This window comes from Zea mays, chromosome 8 (genome assembly GCF_902167145.1).
Source record: "Zea mays cultivar B73 chromosome 8, Zm-B73-REFERENCE-NAM-5.0, whole genome shotgun sequence".
NCBI classification, from domain to species: domain Eukaryota; kingdom Viridiplantae; phylum Streptophyta; class Magnoliopsida; order Poales; family Poaceae; genus Zea; species Zea mays.
Genome location: NC_050103.1, coordinates 40,834,691 through 40,855,584, shown reverse-complemented (window position 1 = coordinate 40,855,584; position 20,894 = coordinate 40,834,691). Strand labels below are relative to the sequence as shown.

Below are 20,894 nucleotides of genomic sequence, written 5' to 3'. Positions count from 1 at the left end.
CGCGTGGACCGGATCACACGGTGAGCCATTCTCCAATTCCTTGCACCCACGGCATCACTGACCTCCATGAAGCTCCCCGAGCACTTTGATTTAACTCTACCGCCGTGAGCATGCCGAAGCACGCACCGACGGTGAGCCCGAACGCCTGCGCACGCGGCTAGCCCACCTCTGGTCACCACCACCACGACTCGCACCTCGACGTGATCGCTAGAGACCCCCGGACCTCACCCGACCCTTCGCCGGACCTCTATCGTCGCCAGCAAGCCGCGCCACCGCTTTTTCCTCCTCGGTTACTATTCAGCCAAGGGAGGAGCGCGGGTTAGAGGGGGTAAAAAGTCAGGGGGTTAAGTTCTAAGTCAGTGACACATATGAATAGTTCTCCAGGGGCACGGTTTAAACGACTCAGATAAAAATAAGTCCAGGGACCTCGATGCAAAGTCGTTTTCCTTAAACCTTTATGTTTATTCTTTTCAAATGAGCAGGGAACTTGGAAAATTCATAACTTGAGTTATATTCAATTAAATTTGGTCAAACAAATTTTGCTAGGACCTACATATTATAAACTATCAAGCAAAAATAGTAAACCTCATGCTTCCTGCAATACTTTCTAAAGTTTTGATTGAAATTAGGAAAATACCCAAACCTTATTAATCTAGAGAAAAATAGGAATACTTCTATACTAGGCTGAAGAAAATTTGTAGAGATACATACCCAACATACACACTGTTTAAAAATACTAAGCACCCCAGTATACAAGAATAACCTAAGAATGTCCATTAAAAACTATTTCTGCCCAAATCTTAGAAAAATAAGAAAGGTAATGGAAAATAATAACCATAGGATGAACATATTTTTCCTAGTGTACCTAAGTGATAAAGAACATAGGAAAAATACAGTGAACCCTAGTCTAGAGCTAGTCCAAGGTTATAAATTTTATTAGGCACTAAGAAATCAAGAAAAGCCATGATTAAAAATATAAGGACAAATACAAAAACGACAACAAAAATTCAGTAGACTTCTAACTACTAGAACACCACTACAAAAATGATAAACACCCCAACCCATCACAATAAAAGAGTTGAACAATTAAAACTTGAAATTGGCCCATGCTTAAATAAATCATGAGAAAGCCTAAAAATGTGCAACAGTGGAAAACAATTTTTCCCCAATTACTTATGATGTAAACCACCAGAGAAAAATATAAAATTTAATTAAAAATGTAAGGTAACACACATTACCCCTACCCCATGAAAAAGGCTATATATTTCAAGAATTTCTACCACCCTTTTCCTTAAGCAAAAAGTTGCATAACTCTAGAATGATTGCTCTTGCGCAAAGAAGAAAATAGAAAAATTAGGAAATCTGTTGTTTGACATTTTTTCAAGTATAGTGGTAGTAGAAAGCACCACTATGGCCAAAAACTTTAGAAAATCACAATAAAATGACTAATAGGTATCAGTGGCTAAAACATGGTACAAAGTCATATTATTGCACCTAAATGCCAGCAAAAATAAGTCTTAGGGAATAATCCACTGTTAGAAGAGAGTTGTAGTTCAAAGCACCCCCTCTGTCCTAAAACTTAATATTTTAAGCCTCAATTTTTGAGACTGAGAATTATACACCAGCGAGAGACTACTGTAATGTTTACAGAATTTTTGAAAATATATAAAGCTATGTTGTAGTTCAAACCCACTTTAAAAAGCATAATAGAAAAAGGGAAAAGAGAGATTTGGTAAGAATAATAAATCTCAACCATGATGAATTTAGCAAGGAACATGATAAACTTTTTACTAAGACACTAAAAGAAAACCAGTGGGACACCCAATTAATCTAACCACTTAAACTTGACCATACTTGACCCTAAAATGGCTAAGTATACCACTAGAACTCCCAAAAATGAAGATTTAGCCTTACCTTATCAACTTGATCATTTTTATTACTACTACAATGCATATCATGGCATACATATATCTCACTCATTGCATTCATTAGATTGCAACCTCGCTGACGGAAAGTACGTGCTCATTCCCGAGCAAGGAGCTGTCCAAGAGGAAGTCCAGGAGCCAGCTCCCGAGCCTACCACCGAGGTAAGCCCTGGTTTTATGCATAACCGTTTATATATGCTACTTTACTACACTTAATTATTGTAGGCTTGTAATGTGCACTTAAGTGTAGGAGTTGATTGAAACCCTTAGTTGCATGAACTCAGGATTCCTTTTTGAGATGGATACTAGTCTGCTAGATCGAATAGCTACTAGCTAATCAGGATCTCGATAGAAGTCGAGTGATTTTTCTAGCACTCGCGCGAGGCCAGGCATCGATTGTATTCATCTTGATAATGGGATCTGTGATGGTCTATGGACTGGGATCCAGGGTGGATGCCTTGTCTATGAGACGGAAATGGAATTAAGGATTAATGTGTGGATACCTGAGTCAAGCGTTTGAATGTACTAAGCACATGTCGGGAAATATGGTAACCGGTAAGCCTAGTACCTGAGTGAAGCCGGGCGCAGACTTTACCCCTCACTCGTCCTGAGACTGGGTCTTCCATGCTAGCTATGGTGGGTACAAGTGCGGTCACGGCACGGCGGTAGCCGAGGTCAGTGGATCATTGTATGCCAATGCGGTGAGTCCTGGCCGCGAACGAGGAATCGATGGGGATGGTTGATATGTGTGGGGACGGAGTTCCCCTACATGTCGTGTGTTTAGGTTTACCTTGCAAGGTTAAAACTCGATTCAAATCGTCTGCTTCTCGCAGCTAATGAGACTGCTTGACCCCTTATACTTCATTGAGTAAAAAGTGAAATGAGGTGTTACTTGAGATAACATGTTGATTGTACTAAATGATTGTTATCATGTATGCTTAGAAAGGCTAAACCTAGCTAAATTATCTATGCTAGAATTGGAAAGGCTAAAATTGATTTTAGACTCAGCTAGTGCTTTTGGCAAAACAAACCCCTCAGTCAAATAGTTGCATGGTCTAGAGGTAAAGGAGTAGACTCCTCACACCGGGTAAGTCTAGCTGAGTATTAGTATACTCAGCCTTGCGTGTGGCACAATTTTTGCAGGTACGCTACAGGATTTGGTTGATGGTGTGACTTGGCCTTTCACCCTGCCACCGGGTTGGACGGTCGAGTGGGATGTTGCTCCGGTAGGAGAGGATCAGGAGGACTAGTGGGCTAGGCCTTGCCCTATTCCTCATCATTCGAAGTTATCGATTATCCGCTGCACTTTAATTATGAACTTGTTTTCTATTGTTAAAACTCCAATTATTGTAATAACTCCAGCACCTTAACTTGTGGTTTCATGTTTATTGCATTCTCTCTGTGACTCACCTTCGAGTGAGCTAGTGGTATTCGATCTCGGGGAAGTGGCTTTGTTAGACTAGATCTGAGGGACTGACGGGTTATTCTGATTTATGTGTGTTGCTGCCTCTAAGGCGTGACTTGGGCACTTAAGCTAGAATAATTCGGGTGGTTCCGCCACAACAATGATGTGTGGCTGAATAGTCAAGGGAGAGAAGACACTTTGGATCCCGAGTTTAGTTTTGTATTTTTTATTGGCAATAAATTTATGAGATATTAAGGTCAATGATTGTCCAACCCGGTTTTGGAAGGCAAACCAAATGCAAACCATATATGTGCCAAGATCAGAAATTCACGTACACAACGATTACATAATTGGACATCATAACACAATGCTCAAATAATAGCATAAAGAATTAGTACTTTATTACATCATGATGTCCAAAACATCCACATAGTCATTAACTTAAACCGAAATCAATGTGCTAAATGAAATGTAGTAAGATAAGGCCTTCACAGGCAGCTGACCAGGGGTTCGCCGCTAATCTACTCTAGAACTCATCAAAGTCCTAAAACTCCTAGAAGTCCTCCGTGTTGCCTTCATCTTCTCCTGAGCAGGGGTTGCAATGGGGACAACCTAGTGTTTGGTGTTTAAGCAAGGGTGAGTACACATCAATGTACTCAGTAAATGCCCCGTTTGGCTAAAGTGGACTAGCAGTATGTGAGGTGTAGCTTAAAGCAGTTGCTTTTAGTTTATCAAGTATTTATTATTAGTAGAAGCCAAGTTTTAGCAATAACCCCAAGTTATTAACCCAAAGGGTACCCCCTCCGAGAGGAAATACAAGAATCTATAGTTATAATCATCATCGTTAAACCATCATCATAAAGGTATCCAGAATATCTCTAATCAAATGGGCTCCTAAGGCTGCTCATAACCACGAGCATGGCGGATATACCAGTTTCTACCCCTCTATAGAGGTTGCACACTTTACCCATGAGCAGTGATTCTCGTTCTGCCTGGGGATCATGACTCCCCATTGATCACTTCCTAGGTGGTCTAGGAGGGTATCACTTTGTAGCCTTTACAAAGATTCCCTAGAGGTCATAACCGCCCGTTAGGTTTCTCCAGTTTGATAAACACGGTACCTCTCCCTGCAGGAGGGGTGACTAACAAAAGCACTGAACAAACCTCGGCACCCAACCTCGACATAGCAAGTACTATGCCTAGACCCCATTTACGGCACAACGGCGAAGCCAACTACACCACAAGTTCCTCTAATTAGTCAGCTAAGGGCGTCCCATACCACCCTCATGGTTGTATTGTTTTCTCGGGTGGTCATCCAACGAACAGGTCCTTACGGAGAGTTACTCGAGAAACAGCTCGAGTCCCCTTCAGTTCCACAAGTTCTTCATATCCAAAATAACATCATCGTATCATAAAGTATTCTCATCATGTTCATTGATTAAAGTAAAGAACTAGCATGTTATCAACCATAATAGCCAAATCCCAAAAGGGTAATCAAGGACAGGATAAACAGAAAACTAGTCAATCCTTAGGTTGATCATGGTATGTGGGACAATAAATAATAAAGTAAGTAGGACATAATGGGTCAGAGGACACTTGCCTTCACCAAGTTGTTGCTCAGGGAAATCTCCTGTAACTCGCTCGGGAATCACATACTGCTCGTTGTCTACGCGAAGCAATCATTCGTTCAACACACTTGGGGAATAAAAAAGAACAATACAACAAACATATGCAACAGAGTAAACACATGTTCAATAGAAAGGTAAAGACAATAAGGCGCTTCCTAAGCTTGGGGTAGGTTACTATGCCAGGTGATTTATTACTCTCTAAGCAGGTCTGTCTTGTTATAACACTTGTTCAAATATATTTAGTGTTGGGTCTATAAAGTTAAGTATTTGAGGTTCCTATATTTATTTTATTTCTATTAGGGTTCCTATAACATCAACTCCAAACTAGAGATCAACTATAAATTGAGACATGAAAACGGTAGATGAACATTATTTTAATAGGTAGACAAAAACATGATTAACATTTTGCAATTTAAAGCTCCTAATTTGGAGTTCATATGACAAATTTATGAATTTTACAAGTTTTGGAATTCAAAACCCTATTTTAAACACAATTATGTGATTAGTTAAAAGTCTGAGGGTCTCTCTCCAAGATCCCAAGGGCTCGGGTACGAGAACCAGGGACGGTGGGTTTATTCTCGAGAAACCGGGGTCTCTTTAACAAAAGCGCCACACGAAGGGGTATCGGGCTCCCTCGGCCATTGGATCTCGGATCCACGGCCGAGATTCGAACCAGCAAGGCAGGCGCGCAACTGATGGGTGGGGCCAGGGGCTCATTGGCTCGAGGCTGACAGGCGGGGACTGGCCGGCCAGGCCCAATGGCAGGGGCGGTGGGGTACGGGGTAGACCTTGGCGGTCGGATCTCGGGGGGATGAACGAGATTACGTATGGTTTATTTAAAATGGAATCGTTCGATTAGAGATTGACGGTTGGGATCAGATGGCTCATCCTGGTCGGCTTTCCTGGCCGCCAGGGGAGGCGTCGCCCGTGTCCGCGGCGGGGGCTTTCTAGAGACAAGGGCGCGGGCGCGCCAGGGGTCACAGGGCAACGGGAATGGCTTGGGGAGATTAGTGGAAGTGAGGGGGGCATGAAGGTGAGAATAGTATCGAGGCAGGGGCACTAGAGGGTGGCGGCCCACGGCGAGGCGGCTCCGCGGCGGCGCTACCTGACTCCGATGAGGAATCACGTGCAACAAAGAGCAAGGAAGGGGGAAAGAGAGGGCATGGAAGGTTTGTTACCTCAACGGGAACCTTAGGGACCTCTTGACGGTGGTAGGGGCGCGACGACGCGCTGGGTTGACGGCGGCGGTACTGATGCTGCGCGGAGGAGGGCGGGTCAGTGCGGGAATGGATATTAGAGAGAGATAGCAAATTGGGGTGTGTCCTGAGCTGCGGACGTCGACACGAAGCTTACCATGGCAAAGGGCACGGCGAGACCTCAACATCGGTGGCAGAACGATCTCAGGTCGGCGGTGAACGACAATAGCTCCACCCTGGCGTGCGCATGGCTCTAGGCTAGGGTGGGGACTCTTTGGACGTGCGAATTAGGGAGGGAGAGAGTGAGTGGGGCTCTAGGAGCTTCAAGCGACTGAGGGTGGGGTGGTTGTGGGCTCAGCACGCGACGTGGGCATGGAGTCCCTGGCGTGCGGGGTGGGCGGGCAGTTGAAGGTGATGGGGCTGATAGGCAAGGCCCATGGTGTGGTGGCACGGGCGCGCGGGTGCGGTAACGGGCAACATCGTTGACGGGGCGGGCTCGTCGAGCAGAGAGAGGGAAGAGGATGAGCGAGTAACTGGGGCGACGCTGACAGGGTGGGCCCAACTGCCAGCGAGAGAGGGAGGGCAGAGCGGGCGTGGGTGCGCGGGGTGGGCCGGGAGAGGGCTGGAAGGCCGAGGGGAGGGGGTTCATTGGGCTTCTTTCCTTTTTATTTTTATTTTGATTTTTTTCCTTTTATTTTTATTTTCTCTATTGGATTCTATTGGGGGCCTTCCTTTTTCGAAGGTCCTCAAAAATGTGACTAACCATATGTTTTTCAGCATGATTATGAATAGTTACAAGAAGCTTCGGCTTTGGGATGGAGAACTTCTCTTATAATAGAACGAAGATAAAGAGTGGGCGATGAAGCTAGAAGCCAAAGGACTTCGGCTGAACATGTTGACGAAGCTCAATTATGATAACGACTGAAAAAGGATAAAGATCATACAGTCCTTAATAATTCTTGTTCAAATTATAGATAGTTACTAGGGACATAAATGTACTTTTATACGGGCTGCGTCTCGTGCCTATAAATAGATGAACAGTAGCACCATTCTCGCGCCATTCTCACTCTCTTACCTTCTGGCAAACCAAAGGTATCAATATAATATGAATATTGTTAATGTTTATTCATGTTTATGGAATATAATAATAAATGAATCATTGATACACAACAATTATTATCTTCATTCTTTTGTATTCCTTCACTTTCTTATTTACATTCACGTTTATATGTTGAAATGATGAAGGTGTGTCCTTCATGATCTTCGTCTGAAGACCATTATATCCGAGAGGAAATAATGCTTCGAAGGACGAAGGTCTTTAACCATTGACAATTGTGTTGCCTTGTTCTTGATTTATAGCATTTGATAACAAGTGACCAACAGATTCAAATTCAAATATGCCACAAATTCAAATTAGAGCTCCTCAAGCATATGCATCAATTAAGAATAAAGTTTGGGGTTCAGCATGATGCAACAATTCATACTCCCTTGGAGTTTTGTCTACTCGAGTATAATAACATTTCCAAATAGAATAACCACTCCTCTACTATAGGAAAAAGAAATGGGGAGAGAGGAAAAGATAGGTAACATCTAAATTCGGTGGATATGAGAGAAGAAATTTTATACCCCCAAATTCAGGGTGTTACAAACTTATCCCCCTTAAAAGAATCTCGCCCTCGAGATTTAGGGTTGGTCAGCAAAGAGTTCGGGGTACTTGGTCTTCAGATCATCTTCTCTTTCCTAGGTTGCTTCTTCTTCTAAATGATGACCCCATTTGACTTTGACATTCTGATGGTGCTCCTTCGAGTGACCATGTCTGTTGTTTCAAGAATCTGGGTTGGCTTCTCTATGTATGTCAAGTCTTCTTGGACTTCAAGTTCCTTGGTTGTCAATTGCTCTTCGGGCACTAATAAACATTTCTTCAGCTGAGATACATGGAAAACATCGTGCACCACTGACAGGCTTTCTGGTAGACTGAGCTAGTAGGCCACTTCTCAAAGTCTTGCTTGAATTTGGTACGATCTGATATATCGGGGTGCTAACTTGCCCTTGACTCTGAACCTTCTTACTCCTCTAATCAGTGACACCTTTAGGTAAAAATAATCTCCCACTTCAAAACTCAGCTCTCTTTTTCTAGTATCGGCATAACTTCGCTGTCTTGACTGTGCTATCTTCAGATTCTCTCGAACCATTCTGATATTTTCCTCGGCTTCGAGCAAAATGTCTAGACTAAACACCTGCCGTTCTCCAGGCTGGTCCCAGTGTAACGAAGTTTGACAATTCCTCCCACAGAATACAAAAGAAGGTTCATTATGAACCATTTTTACAAACTTTCCTACCAACTACTACCCCTCTAACACTGATCTACTACTAGCCTACTATTGCTACACTAATACTACTTAAGCTGGTGGCTCCTTGTCACCAGCACCGCTGTTGTCGCTGTCACTGTCGCCTCCATCGTTGTCGCTTTCGCCGCCACCACCGCTATTGTTGTCACTGCCTCCATTGCTACCACCACCAGCTTCGTTGTCGCCCTTGCCACCGTCATCCTCCTCCTCCTCCTCAAATACTTTGAGATATGCATGCTCGAAGCCCCTAAAGTAGGCTAGCTCCTTAAGGTCCCAACCCTTAGATACGGTCAAGGAGGAGGACGCTAGAGTGGGCGATCGAGTCTCGTCGTAGTCAAAATCGGAGAACTCCTCCAAAAATTGGAAGTCTCCAAATGAATTGGAGGGAGGAGTCAGCTCGCTCTTCCTCTTCTTTGTAGGACCAACCATTGTACTGAGAGCAAGAAGATGGGGTTTTCTTTGGCTTCGGAAGAGAAAGAAGAAAGCAGGAATGGTGTTGAGAGAAAGGGCCCTACGGTCAATTATATAGCAAAGAGGCGCCATTTCATATCCCAAATGATACACGATTAGGTCATTAGAGGAACATCATTATATCAGTTCACCTTCCAAGACACTGTAGTTATACACTTATACAACATAAGACGTCAGTTATGTACATTATACCATTCTATCGAATAAGAGTACTGTTTATGGAATTGGTAGTTTAAACACAATTCGTTCACACCCATCAGGTGCACCCATTGGATGTAGGGATATTTTTTCAAATAATCAGAAAGATAATTGTTCAAATAAATTCTATCACGCCAAGTACAAGAATCTTCAGTAGGGTGATTTTTAGTCTGGTGTTTTTTGTCGAGTAGATTACAGAAATCAATATTTATTCGGATAATCTTCAGTAGAGTAATTCTCATTTGTGTAACCCTCATCCAAGCAGTCCTCAATCAGATATTATATATGTAAGCAAGATGCAACACCAGTTGACAAAGTACAAGATAGGTCGAGAGATTCGTTTGAGGAGATTTTCTTGTGACCTTCAAGTTGATTGCTATTCAAGTAAGCTCGAAGCTTGAGGGCTACAACCATTGGGAAAGATATGATGAAGAAAAGTTGTTTCTTGACTAGATAGGTTACACCACCAATATGATCTTCATGAAGAAAGGTTACTCTTATTCTTGGAGTCTTGCACCAATTAATCTCTAAATTAGCTCAAGTCTTGGGGGCGTGTGGGAGATAGATATCCCCTAGGGCCTCACAATGTGAATTGAGTTCATGGGCCATTGAAGGCCTGAGTGGACCGAATAATTAAGTCCATAGGCTAGCCAGCTAACTCAGACCCAAAGATACCAGGAATCTTTCTTGAAGTGCAAAGACATTATAACAACTGTTGTCGATGAAGCTGGCGTGAAGATTTACGTCGCTCGTGAGTGGAAAAATAATCACCATGCAAAGTTGCTCGTAGACTGGAACAAACTTCGTATGTTCAAGGTGTAGCGATAAGTCTTAGCTGGTAAAACCTGATCTCATCGTCTATATAAGGCAAAATATGTACCCCTACAAAACGATCACGCACCCCTTGTGGTCTGATAGAGCACTCTATTCTGTAACCTCAAACTCAGATCAATTCCATCGACACATAGCATATGACGTAGGGTGTAATGTATTCAGGCAGCCTGAACCTCTATAAATCTTTGTGTTCTATCATGTCACGCACCCCTTGTGGTCTGACAGAGCACTCTATTCTGTAACCTCAAACTCAGATCAATTCCATCGACACATAGCATATGACGTAGGGTGTAATGTATTCAGGCAGCCTGAACCTGTATAAATCATTGTGTTCTATCATATTGTGCATGAAACATTGAGCTGCTATTGATCTCGCCAACCACAAAAAGCACTTTGTGGTACATCCCGTAGTGTGTTGCCGATGCTAAACACTGAAAACAAGGGCCAAAGGTACCATATTGATGAGCTAGAATAGTAGCACACCAACTTCACATCATGGAAGTGGCGATAGCCACAGATCATCCAAAGCAAGTCCTTCTATGTGAAGATATAGCTGGTCAAGAAGTCTTCTTCGACACTTAGTTATCCAAAGATCAAGAGAATGATCTCAAGAAATTTTTTGTTTCATAATAAGGATGTATTTGCTTGGTCCACAAATGACTTATGTGGAGTGGACAAAAGCATCATCGAGCATGCTCTCAATGTGGACCCAAAAATAAAACCAAGAAAGCATAAGATTTGAAACATGTCCGACGATAGGGTAGAAGGAGCAAGAACGGAAGTCAAATGGCTCCTTAGTGCTAGAGTGATTAGAGAAATTACCTTTCTAGAATGCTTGGCAAACATAGCCATGGTCAATAAATCCAATGGGAAATGATAGATGTGCATTGATTTTACTAATCTAAATAGGTCCTACCTGATGATTAAGTTCCTATTGCCCAAAAAACATGTTAGTAGTTGCAACTGCTACTTGAGAAATGATGAGATTATTGGGTAGTTATTCAAGATACCATCAAAATTGGATGAGAAAATAAGATGAGGTAAAGACAAGCTTCATCACACCCAATAGCATGTATTGTTATGTTTGGATGCCAAAGGGGACTAAACAATGTTGGGGCAGTTTCAGCAGGATGACAACAAAATTGTTAACTACCTAGATTAGAAGATGATATCATCATCTGAAGCACAAAACAAGATCAGATTAAAGAGATTTACAAGAAACATTCGTCGATTTTCAATGGGTGGGTCTAAAGTTGAATCCTGACACATGTCTTTAGAATAAGAAAAGGAAAGTTCCTTAGATGTTTGGTGTCTACTAAAGGAATTGTAGAAAACCCAACAAAGATTGAACAAATATTTTGGATGGATAGGGGGCTCAGAGATTAGTAGGTAGGTTGGCATCACTAAATAGGTTCATAGCAAGGGTAGACAAAAGAAGCCTTGTAACACCCTGGAATCCGCAAACATCCTGGGATGCTATTAAACTTCATTACCAACATCCGTAAACTAAGAAAATATAAAATTTGGTAGCCTCTACATTGTATTTGTAAGCATCACGAAAGCAAAAGACATAATCAATTATAATGCATCGCACTAACATGAATAACCCTCTAGCAAGAATGAGCAACCACGATGACTACAAATAACATTTACACCACTTCATAAATATCAACCTCAAACTTAATAAAGAAAAACTAAATGTTTGGTTCTTAATGAGTCTTTACACCATATGAGCAATGTGCTGCTACTTCCCCTTCCCCTTGGCAAGCGTGAGATGAAACATCTTAGCAAGCAAATTTATTTTGACAAGATATTTAAATTACAAGTTAGATTATCAATGATTTTAAGTAACTTCAATTTATAAGAATAATACTTTTAGATAAAGAATTTAATAACTATAATATCTAAAATACTATCTCATCTCGAACAACCACACCAGGTTTGTTAATCACTTCATGTCCTCGACATCTGCAAGTACTTGAATGAATGCATATGAATGCAATGCATATGCCTTCTGTCTACATACCACGAAGGGTATGGAGCCATATCACACCCCTCATCGGGCAACACACGATGCTATATTGTACCGGTATGGTAGGACCATAGGTCACAACATAACTTCAAATGCAATGAAACATGATATGCACATGGCATGCTTCAATTAATAAGATACATCAATGATACTTTGCTATCTTTAAATAAATGTGGTTTACCACACAAATTATGCTAGAACAACAACATTTTCATATGTATAGAATTAAGCATCATATCCATTAGCTAACAGAATGACCAACATCAAGTTCATGTAATATTTCACGACAAACTACTAAATATTAAGGTGTAGGTGACGAAAATAAGAAGTCAAAATTGTAGCAAACCACCGCTACAATTCACTTGCCTTCATTGAAGGTGCCAAAAAGCACTAGTAGCGTTCTAGAGCACTACCACCTGTTTCATAATGTACAACTCAGTACAAACATCTTATATTGCTTATTACAAGTAATTGACATAGCGCTCTTGTGATCCACCTAGCGGCAGCGAGCTTGGAGCATCGCCATAAGAGGAAAAGGGAGAAGAAGCGGGCTCGTCTTGCCTCTGTCATGCCTAGGGAGAGCATTACTCCATCCATGGACATGGAGGATATGACCTCCATGACCTCTAGTGGGGCGGGGAACCATTTGTCCTTGGCGTACCCATTTTCCCTAATTGCGTCGAAGCGAGCTCAAGTGTTCTCCCTCAGTTGGGCGGTTCTACAACCGTGCCCATTGCTCCGATGACTACATCATCGGGGCCTCATCATGGAATGCCGGGGGCAGCTGGGTCGTCCTCCACTCCCATGGTCTCGGCCGGACGTGAGATGGTGTCGCTCCCTCCGGCATTGACCGACTTGGCAACGCGACGTGGAGTTGTGTCTCCCTCGTTCGCGCCCCTTCATTTGCTCCAGCGCCGATCTCCAGATCCTCGGACACAAAGAAATGTGGTCGCCCTAGCGTGCTCCTCTTGGTAAGCTTGTCGTTTTGCCTATTTCCTTCTTCCTCTCTTCCTTGCCTCTGTTCGATGTTTTTGATTGCATCGATTTTGTCAACGCGTATGTTTCGGGGAAGACTATGAAGGTGGAGGCCCTCACGGCGAATGGGATGCATCGTCCTCCTGAGCCGCCACCGTAGCTATAACTACTAGGGTGACTCCTTCTGTCACTCTGGTTAGTCTCCCCCTAGTGGTGGCATCCAGTTCCACTATTGTGGCCGCCCCATCGGCCCATGTCGCCCAAGGGGCACCGGGGTCACCCATTGCTGACGTCTCCATTCTGGAGGTGTAGAGGTCCTCACCCGACCTCAGGGTGGTCCCCGTAGCTACGATTGTCGCTGCGGGTGCCTCCCCTACGGTGGATGAGGCGGTCACCCCCTACCATCGCCACTACCAGCCTTGCCTCCTTTGGATGATGTAGTGGTGATTGACACGTTCGGGGCAGTGGCAAATGCGATGGGTGTCGAGTCTCGGGCTCCGTCGCCTCCGGCGCTTGCCTCCTCCTCTCATGTGCTGTCACCGCTTCCCCTTCTTGCCCCAAAGGGGGCCTTGGGGATCTTCCTCCATTCATCCTTGAGGGTTCGAAGGGGAGGAGATGGAGGCAGAAGAGTGGCAAATAATCGAGATGATTGTCGTCCGGGCTGACAGCAGCCTGGGTCGGTGGAGTGTTTCCTTCACAACTTTAGCGAGGCAGTCTCGATCGCCCGCTTGTTGATGACGAGGAACATCATTCCGCAAAGCCAAGTTGGTTCCCCTTCCTATTTGTTTTTCCTTTGTCCGAGTTCTTGTAGTCATGGCTAAACATGGCCGTCGAGTTGCTTTTTTCAGCGTCTCTACTCCCGATCGTCGGCTCGAAGGGAGGCGTTGTAGGCCACGCAGCGGGAGATGGAGAGGCTGCAGGAGGAGGTGGCTTGCTCGGAGGAGAGAGATCGGGAGCTTTCAGGCATCCGAGCCAAGACTGAGTGCCTCGAGGCTGAGGCCACACACCTTAGGTCGGGGCGTGATGAGGCGCACAAGGACGCCAAGCGTCTTCGTGGGGAAAGGACTCGTCTTCAGCAAGATCTGCGCGAGGTGACCCCACGGGCTGAAGAAGCCGAATCGATAGTGCGAGTGGCGAACACCCGCCTTGAGGAGGCTAACTCAGACCTTCGACGGGAGCGAGAGATGGCCGGAGGTAGGTCTTCTTCGTCTTGGGTGTTTCTTTAGGTACAATCATTATTCATGATCGCTTCATGATTCCTCCTTCTCAGATCTTCAGAAGAAGTTTTCCGAGGCCCTTGACGCTATGAAGGCAATCCAGGAGGTGCCGAAGGCGGCAGAGGATGAAGTGCGCAAGCTTTCAATTGCTTGTGATGGCGCTATTGCGACGCAGGTCTGAAAGCGAAATAGGGTTAACCATTTCCTATAATCGATATTGGTGGTTGACATACAACACAAACCACATGGACTAACTAGTTTGTTTAGATATCATTTATCTCAGGTGCATACAAACCAAGAAAAAAATTCAGTTAGGGACTCAATAAAAAATTGGTTCAAGACATAGTGTGTGCTGATTTTTGGCGCACCGGAGAGTGTCTAGTGTGCACCGGACACTGTCCGGTGCACCAGGCCCAAGCGGATTCAAACCAGCCTCTCTCGGGAATTTCAGGGGCACCCTCCGCTATAATTCATCGGACTGTCCGGTGTGCCACCGAACTGTCCGGTGAGCCAGTGGAGCAACGACTCCTTACACGCCAACGGTCGACTGCAAAAGCGCACAGTGGTAAACAGTGCCGCGCAGAAGTCAGAGGTCACTGGACTATCCGGTGTGGCACTGGACTGTTCGGTGCAGCAAAAAGACAAACGACTCCAACGGTCAACAGCTTCAAACCCTAACGAACACGCTGACGTGGCGCGCACCAGACAGTGAACAGTGACTATCCGGTGCGCCACCGGACTGTCCGGTGCGCTCATCGCCAGCAACGGCTAGGAAGTGGTTGGGGGCTATAAATACCCCCCAACCACCTCATTCAAAGCAATCCAAGCATTCTGAAGTTTTCATTCATTGCAAGAGTAAAGTCCAACACTCCAAGACACAATCAAAGCAATCAATCCACTCCCAAGTTCCCAAAATCAACTTTAGTGCTTAAGGGCTTGTGAGAGGATCATTTATGTTCTTTTGTTGCTCTTGTCGCTTAGATTGCCTTTCTTCCTTCCTCATTCTTTTTCTAAGTGCTTGTAAAGCTAGGCAAGAGATACCAAGTGTGTGGTTGTCCTTGTGGGGTCTTAGTGACCCGTGTGATTAAGGAGAAGGCTCACTCGATCTAAGTGATGGTTTGAGAGAGAGGAAAATGGTTGAAATAGACCCGGCCTTTGTGGCCTCCTCAACGGGGACTAGATTCTTTGGAACCAAACCTCGGTAAAACAAATCACCGTGTCTAGTCGTTTTGATTCTCACTTGATTTGTTTGTCCTCTTTCCTCTCTATAACGTTTCCTTGCTAGTATTGATTAGAGTTTGCTCCCATACGTCATCCGCATCCTTTGAGCAACTCTTAGTAAGAGAAACAATCTTTCGGACTTGAATTCAATTCTAATGCTAACCCCGGCCTTAGTGTGTGTTTAAGTTTATCAATTTCAGATTTCGCCTATTCACCCCCCTCTAGGCGACTTTCAAGGTACATGTGCAATCTTAGTTGCAGGAGCGTAGCGCCGAACTCCAAGAGTCCATGATGTTGCGAGTGAGATGTGTGACCGCCTCGCCCCTCCTCCATCGACCAAAACATCCATCCTTGACCAGCTACGGGTGCTACCCGGTCACCTGGAGCGTCCGGTCTTCGAAGGGGCATTCCACGGGGGTAGTCTGGCCCTCGTCATATGGTATCCCACTTTGATGAGATTGACGTGGGAGTGATTGCAGAAGGGTTCATCATCGACCAGAGTGATGAGGACCTAGACGCAATTGAAGAGAAAGTGCATCCCAATGCTCGTATGCTTTCCAGCTGGGCCAATGTGAAGACGCTTATGAGGTGATCCTCAGGCTTGGATCCATCTCCTGACACATAGTTGTTTTCCTTGTTGTCCTATAATATGTCTTCGAACACTCGGTTATCGAAGATTCAATCAAACTTTTGTGAGCACCTTGTTTTGTAGCTGTTGATTCTCCAAGACGTGGTAAAGCAAAGCATATTGGGGTGCCTCCTTCCAAGCCCCTAAGCAGGATGTGGCGACTTGGTTGTCATGTCCTATTTTCTGATCGTAAAGTCTAGGTGGGTTGGTTTTGCTCACTCATGGGTAGAAGGTTCTCAGGTTCTCGATGTTCCATGCGTTAGTTAGTAGGTTGTTGTCACCGTCCTTGAGTTTGTAAGCTCCCCGACGCATAATTTGGTTGATGATGTAAGGCCCTCCCATGGCGGTTAGAGCTTGTGCTTGTCCTTGGTGGTCATCACCCTTCGCAACACCAGGTCCCGAATGTTAAATGACCTACCACGTACCTGTCGGTCATGGTAGCGTCGCAAGTCATACTGGTATTTGGCGGAACAGATTATGACTGTGTCACATGTCTTGTCGAGCAAGTCGACGATGATTGTGCATCTATAGTTGCTTGTATGTCGTCGTAGGCCTTATTCCTTGGGAAGCTGTACTCTTAGCTCCGATGGCAACATGGCCTCTACGCCAAACGCCAGGAAGTAAGGCGTGCAACGTGTTGTCCTAGATGACGTGGTTTGCAAGATCCAAAGTACTGTGTGTATCTCGGTCGCCCATCATCCATCAAACTTTTTATGTTTATCGAGGATTCATTATTTTAAGCCTTGTAGGATTAGGCCATTCACACGCTTGACCTGCCCGTTGGATTTTGGGTGTGCCACAGCCGCCTAGTCGATGCGGATGTTGAAGTCATCATAGGATTGTAGGAAAGGTTCCCTAGTAAATTCGGTGCCATTATCGATGATGATGGAGTTGGGCACCCCGAATCGGTAGATGATGTCGCGGAAGAAGATTGTGGCCTCCAGCGATGTGAATTTGCCAGTCGGTTTGGCCTCAATCCACTTAGTGAACTTGTCCACCGCCACAAGCTGGTGGGTGCAGACCCTAGACGCGTTCTTGAAGGGCCCGACCAAGTCTATCCCCCAAACCATGAATGGTTAGGTGAAGGGGTGGTCTGTAGGGCTTGAGCCGGTATATGAGTTTGTTCGACGTAGTATTAGTATCCTTCATAGGTACGAATGACTTGGTCGACGTAAGTCATGGCAGTCGACCAATAGAATCCTTACCTGAATGCCTTCCCAACGAGCTCTCGTGGGGCCTTGTGGTGCCCGCATGTCCCTCCATGGATTTTGGCAAGCAACTATCGTCCTTCTTCGCATTCGATGCACTTTTGCATGATTCCTGAGGCGCTTTTCTTATAGAGCGTTCCGTCAATGATCATGAAGGATTTTACGTTTTGAGATAAACACCTTGCCTCGGTCGTGTCTTCGTGTAGCGCTTTGTTTCATAATCAGCTGATGATGGGTTGACGCCAGTCCTGTTGGTCGGTCGTTTTTATCAACTTGTCAACTTAGGCTGGTGAGGCGTTTGGGGCATTCATCCCCTCGACACTTTCTTCCTGTGAGTGCTTGATTTTTACAAAGGGTTCGTAGAGGTCGGAGGCAAAGACCCCCTCTAGGGTTTTGACCTGACGGTATGATTGGTAACTCGTCGGTCTCAGCGTTGAAACGTCTGTAACTATGGTGCAATTTGAAGCCTTTGAACTTTTCTTCAAGCTTTCATACCTCTCCGTAGTATGCACACATCTTTGGGTCGTGTGGCTCCATTGCCTTCATTGCTTGGTCGACAACCAATTTGGAGTCGCCTCTGACCAAGAGTCGTCGTGCCCCTACTTTGGCTGTGATTCGAAGCCCATTGACAAGGGCCTTGTATTCCATGATGTTATTAGTGGTGTTGAAATGGAAGTGAATGGCATAACAGAACTTGTGTCCCCGAGGCAAAGTGAGGATGATCCTCGTGCCGCTTCTGGTCTTCAAATAGGAACCATCAAAGTACATCGCCCAATACTGTGGGTCCTCCACCAGCGGTGGCTCCTGTGCTTCCATCCATTCCACGACGAAGATGGCGAGGGCCATAGTTTAGCACGGCGCGAGTGTGTGATCCCTAAGGCATCAAAACTTCCTAGGTGCATGATGTTAAGACTGCTCCCCTGCTCATGAGGACTTTGGTGACACTTTGGGCCAACGATTGCTTCGATGATAGGAGGTAGGTTCCAAGATGCGAGACCTTATTTAGGTGATCACGTCGATCGTACGTGATTGGGGCCTCGAGCCACGAGGGGCATGGTGAGCCGGAGGGCTCCGCCACGTACACCTCCCAGTTGCCGGACTCATGGGGCACTTGTTGTTGCTACTCTATGGATGGTTAGTGGTGGCCACGAGCGCTGGCAACGGTGCCTCCCCTACTTGCCACCTAGCGAAGGCAGCAGGTCGGCTGGGGCGTTGCTTTTGAGTGGCGGCGTTCTTCCCACGACGTCACCTCTCCGACTCGCTCGTGGTGGAGCGCCCGAGCGCCTCATTCGGGATGGCTCACATGTCGGGACCGGCAAGGTGGAGCTCTCCAGTGGAGTTGGCAAGGAAATAGAGGGAGCCAAACTTGATGCCGCTCCCATTGGCGAAAATCCTATCTCTGGCAAATGCTGATAAGCTAGCCATCGGAGTGGGTAATGTCACTAAGCACGTTAACGATCCTCTACCTGGCGCGCCAACTGTCGTGGTTTCAGAAACTGGGGTATAATAAGATTTGTGTTCGGCAGAGGACCTAGCGTAGACTCACTCCAAATGGTGAATCACTCGGACATGGACAATAAACTTAGGACACGGGGGTTATACGGGTTCATGTTCGGACCCTACTCCAGTGTAGTGCTGATCGTATTATTTCTTGGAGCGTGTTACAACTGGTGTGCTTGTGTATCTATATGTCTGAGAGGAAGAGGATCATTCCCTTTTATATCCCAAGGTTCAGACCTTACATTGCTATCTCTTCAGAGAGAGAGACAAAATAAAGAGAGAAGGAGTCCTTCATCCGTTGCCCGGGCCTCCTGGTTGTACGAAGTAGCACTCCTCGACATGGTGGTTCATGTTGGTACTGTCCTTGTGGTGGGTTCGTGCCTTACATCCTCGTGGTGATGTGTGACAGGTCCCATGATGTAAGCCCAGGACTCGACTGGTACAGATGGTTCCCCTCCACCATTGTGGGCCCGGTGTTGTCCTTTCGTGTATGTGCACTGGTTCACTCGACATGGCGTCCTGCCATGTCGTTTCTGCCATATCAGCCATTATAGAGGCTCGAGTGCTAAGGTCGTCCCTGATAGGAGAGTTGTGTCTGTGTCTTATCACCTAGGCTCCATGCTATTGTCGACATATGCTTGCAGCTCTGGTTCAACGCTTAGACTTTCTCGGTGGGGGACTTGGTCGCCCGTTCTGCCTCGCAGACTTGCTCCGCAGGGTCTTGGTCGCTCGCTCTGCCTCACAAGCGTGCTCGACGGGGGGCTTGGTCGCCCACTCTGCCTTGCAGACCTACTTGACGGGGGACTTGGTTGGATGGTCGTGTGGCTCCATTGCTTTCTTTGGGTACCCCGTTCTTGGGTGCCAGACAAGTTAAATGTAGATTTTAAGCCCTCTGATATTGAGCTGTAACAAAATATTTCTGAACCATTAGCCACGAAATAATTATCGTTGTATCTTAATCATTTTTACGCAAAATAAAGAATAAACTAAATTTCAAATCGGGTGTGGGTCACCCGCAGGTTGAAATAGAAACCCGCACCAACACCCACGAAACTTCGGGTCGAGTGCGTGTTACACCCGTGAGTCAAACCTTCAGTCGTACCCGCACTCGTCGAGTCAGGCACCCATCAGATTTCGGGTTTACGGGTTAAATTGCCATCCCTACTAAGTATACAATGTCTATTTGGCAACTTACACCATTTACTGATGGAAAACTTGTCATCTAATTTGTCATCTTGAATGCGGAGACACAGCGCACAACTGTCAGTTTAGTTTCTCTATTTTGATAAGTAGGTAACGTGTCACCTGCAAATGTTGTGCGGCTGTCTATTTAACAGGGAACACAAAATTGGACACGGAACAGATCACCCCATGTGCCCACATGGTCGTGCCGAAAGCAAATCTCAAATTCTGTTATTTAGGGGTGTTTGATTTTTATGGACTAATTTTTAGTTTTAATATCTAAATTTTATTTAATTTTAATCTCTACATTAACAAATACAAATATATTTAGTAATTTGGGGGCTAAAAGAATAAATAGAGTGAATAAAAATTACTCTATAGAAACCAAACACCCCTTAAGTGTGCGAAATGATAGAGGAGATGAGAGCACATCACTGTATAGAAAAGACCTACGACTAAAATCAATCTTCAAAGACAATAAGAGCATCTCTAACAGTGACTTATCTCATTGCTCCAAATTAAATTATATAGCTCAAATTAAAAAAAAAATGCACAATCAGTGTTCTATTTTATAAAAATTTGTCAAAAAATATAGGTCACCTCCTAAAGTGTCACAAATATATTGCACCTTATTAGACTACCCAAACGATGTTCACTTCACGAAACTTTCTTTTCCAAATGAACGGAGTAGATTAATAGATTTTGGTTAATCACTTGATTCGAGGTTTTACTGTTGCAGCTTAGCTTTTTTTGTTGGTGTCGTAAATTTTATAAAATACAACAATTTTTACCTTTTAGGGCACTTTATAAGGCATATTGTTGCAGCTCTAAACCGAGTTACCAAATAGTTATATCCAGATTATTTAATCTATACTACGTAATTCAGATTATTTAATCTTATATATAATGTAGATTATATAATCTAG

The 20,894-nt window shown here is 44.8% G+C and overlaps 1 protein-coding gene across 1 annotated transcript; it reads left to right on the top strand.

The window, feature by feature from the left end:
- The first annotated feature begins 13,204 nt into the window (after positions 1–13,204).
- LOC103635109 (uncharacterized) lies at positions 13,205–15,334 on the top strand. The gene is made up of 4 exons (XM_020542612.2): positions 13,205–13,776; positions 13,861–14,206; positions 14,283–14,404; positions 14,497–15,334. The coding sequence occupies exons 2-4, from the start codon at positions 13,918–13,920 to the stop codon at positions 14,542–14,544; spliced, it is 459 nt and encodes a 152-aa protein (XP_020398201.1). The 5' UTR covers positions 13,205–13,776; positions 13,861–13,917; the 3' UTR covers positions 14,545–15,334.
- Positions 15,335–20,894: the final 5,560 nt, after the last annotated feature.

Excerpts from the sequence above, each read along its gene's own strand:
- LOC103635109 (XM_020542612.2), top strand. The coding sequence starts at position 13,918 with ATGGAGAGGCTGCAGGAGGAGGTGGCTTGCTCGGAGGAGAGAGATCGG. Across the intron at positions 14,207-14,282 it reads GGAGCGAGAGATGGCCGGAG|ATCTTCAGAAGAAGTTTTCC; the intron begins GTAGGTCTTCTT and ends CCTCCTTCTCAG. Across the intron at positions 14,405-14,496 it reads ATGGCGCTATTGCGACGCAG|ATATCATTTATCTCAGGTGC; the intron begins GTCTGAAAGCGA and ends TAGTTTGTTTAG.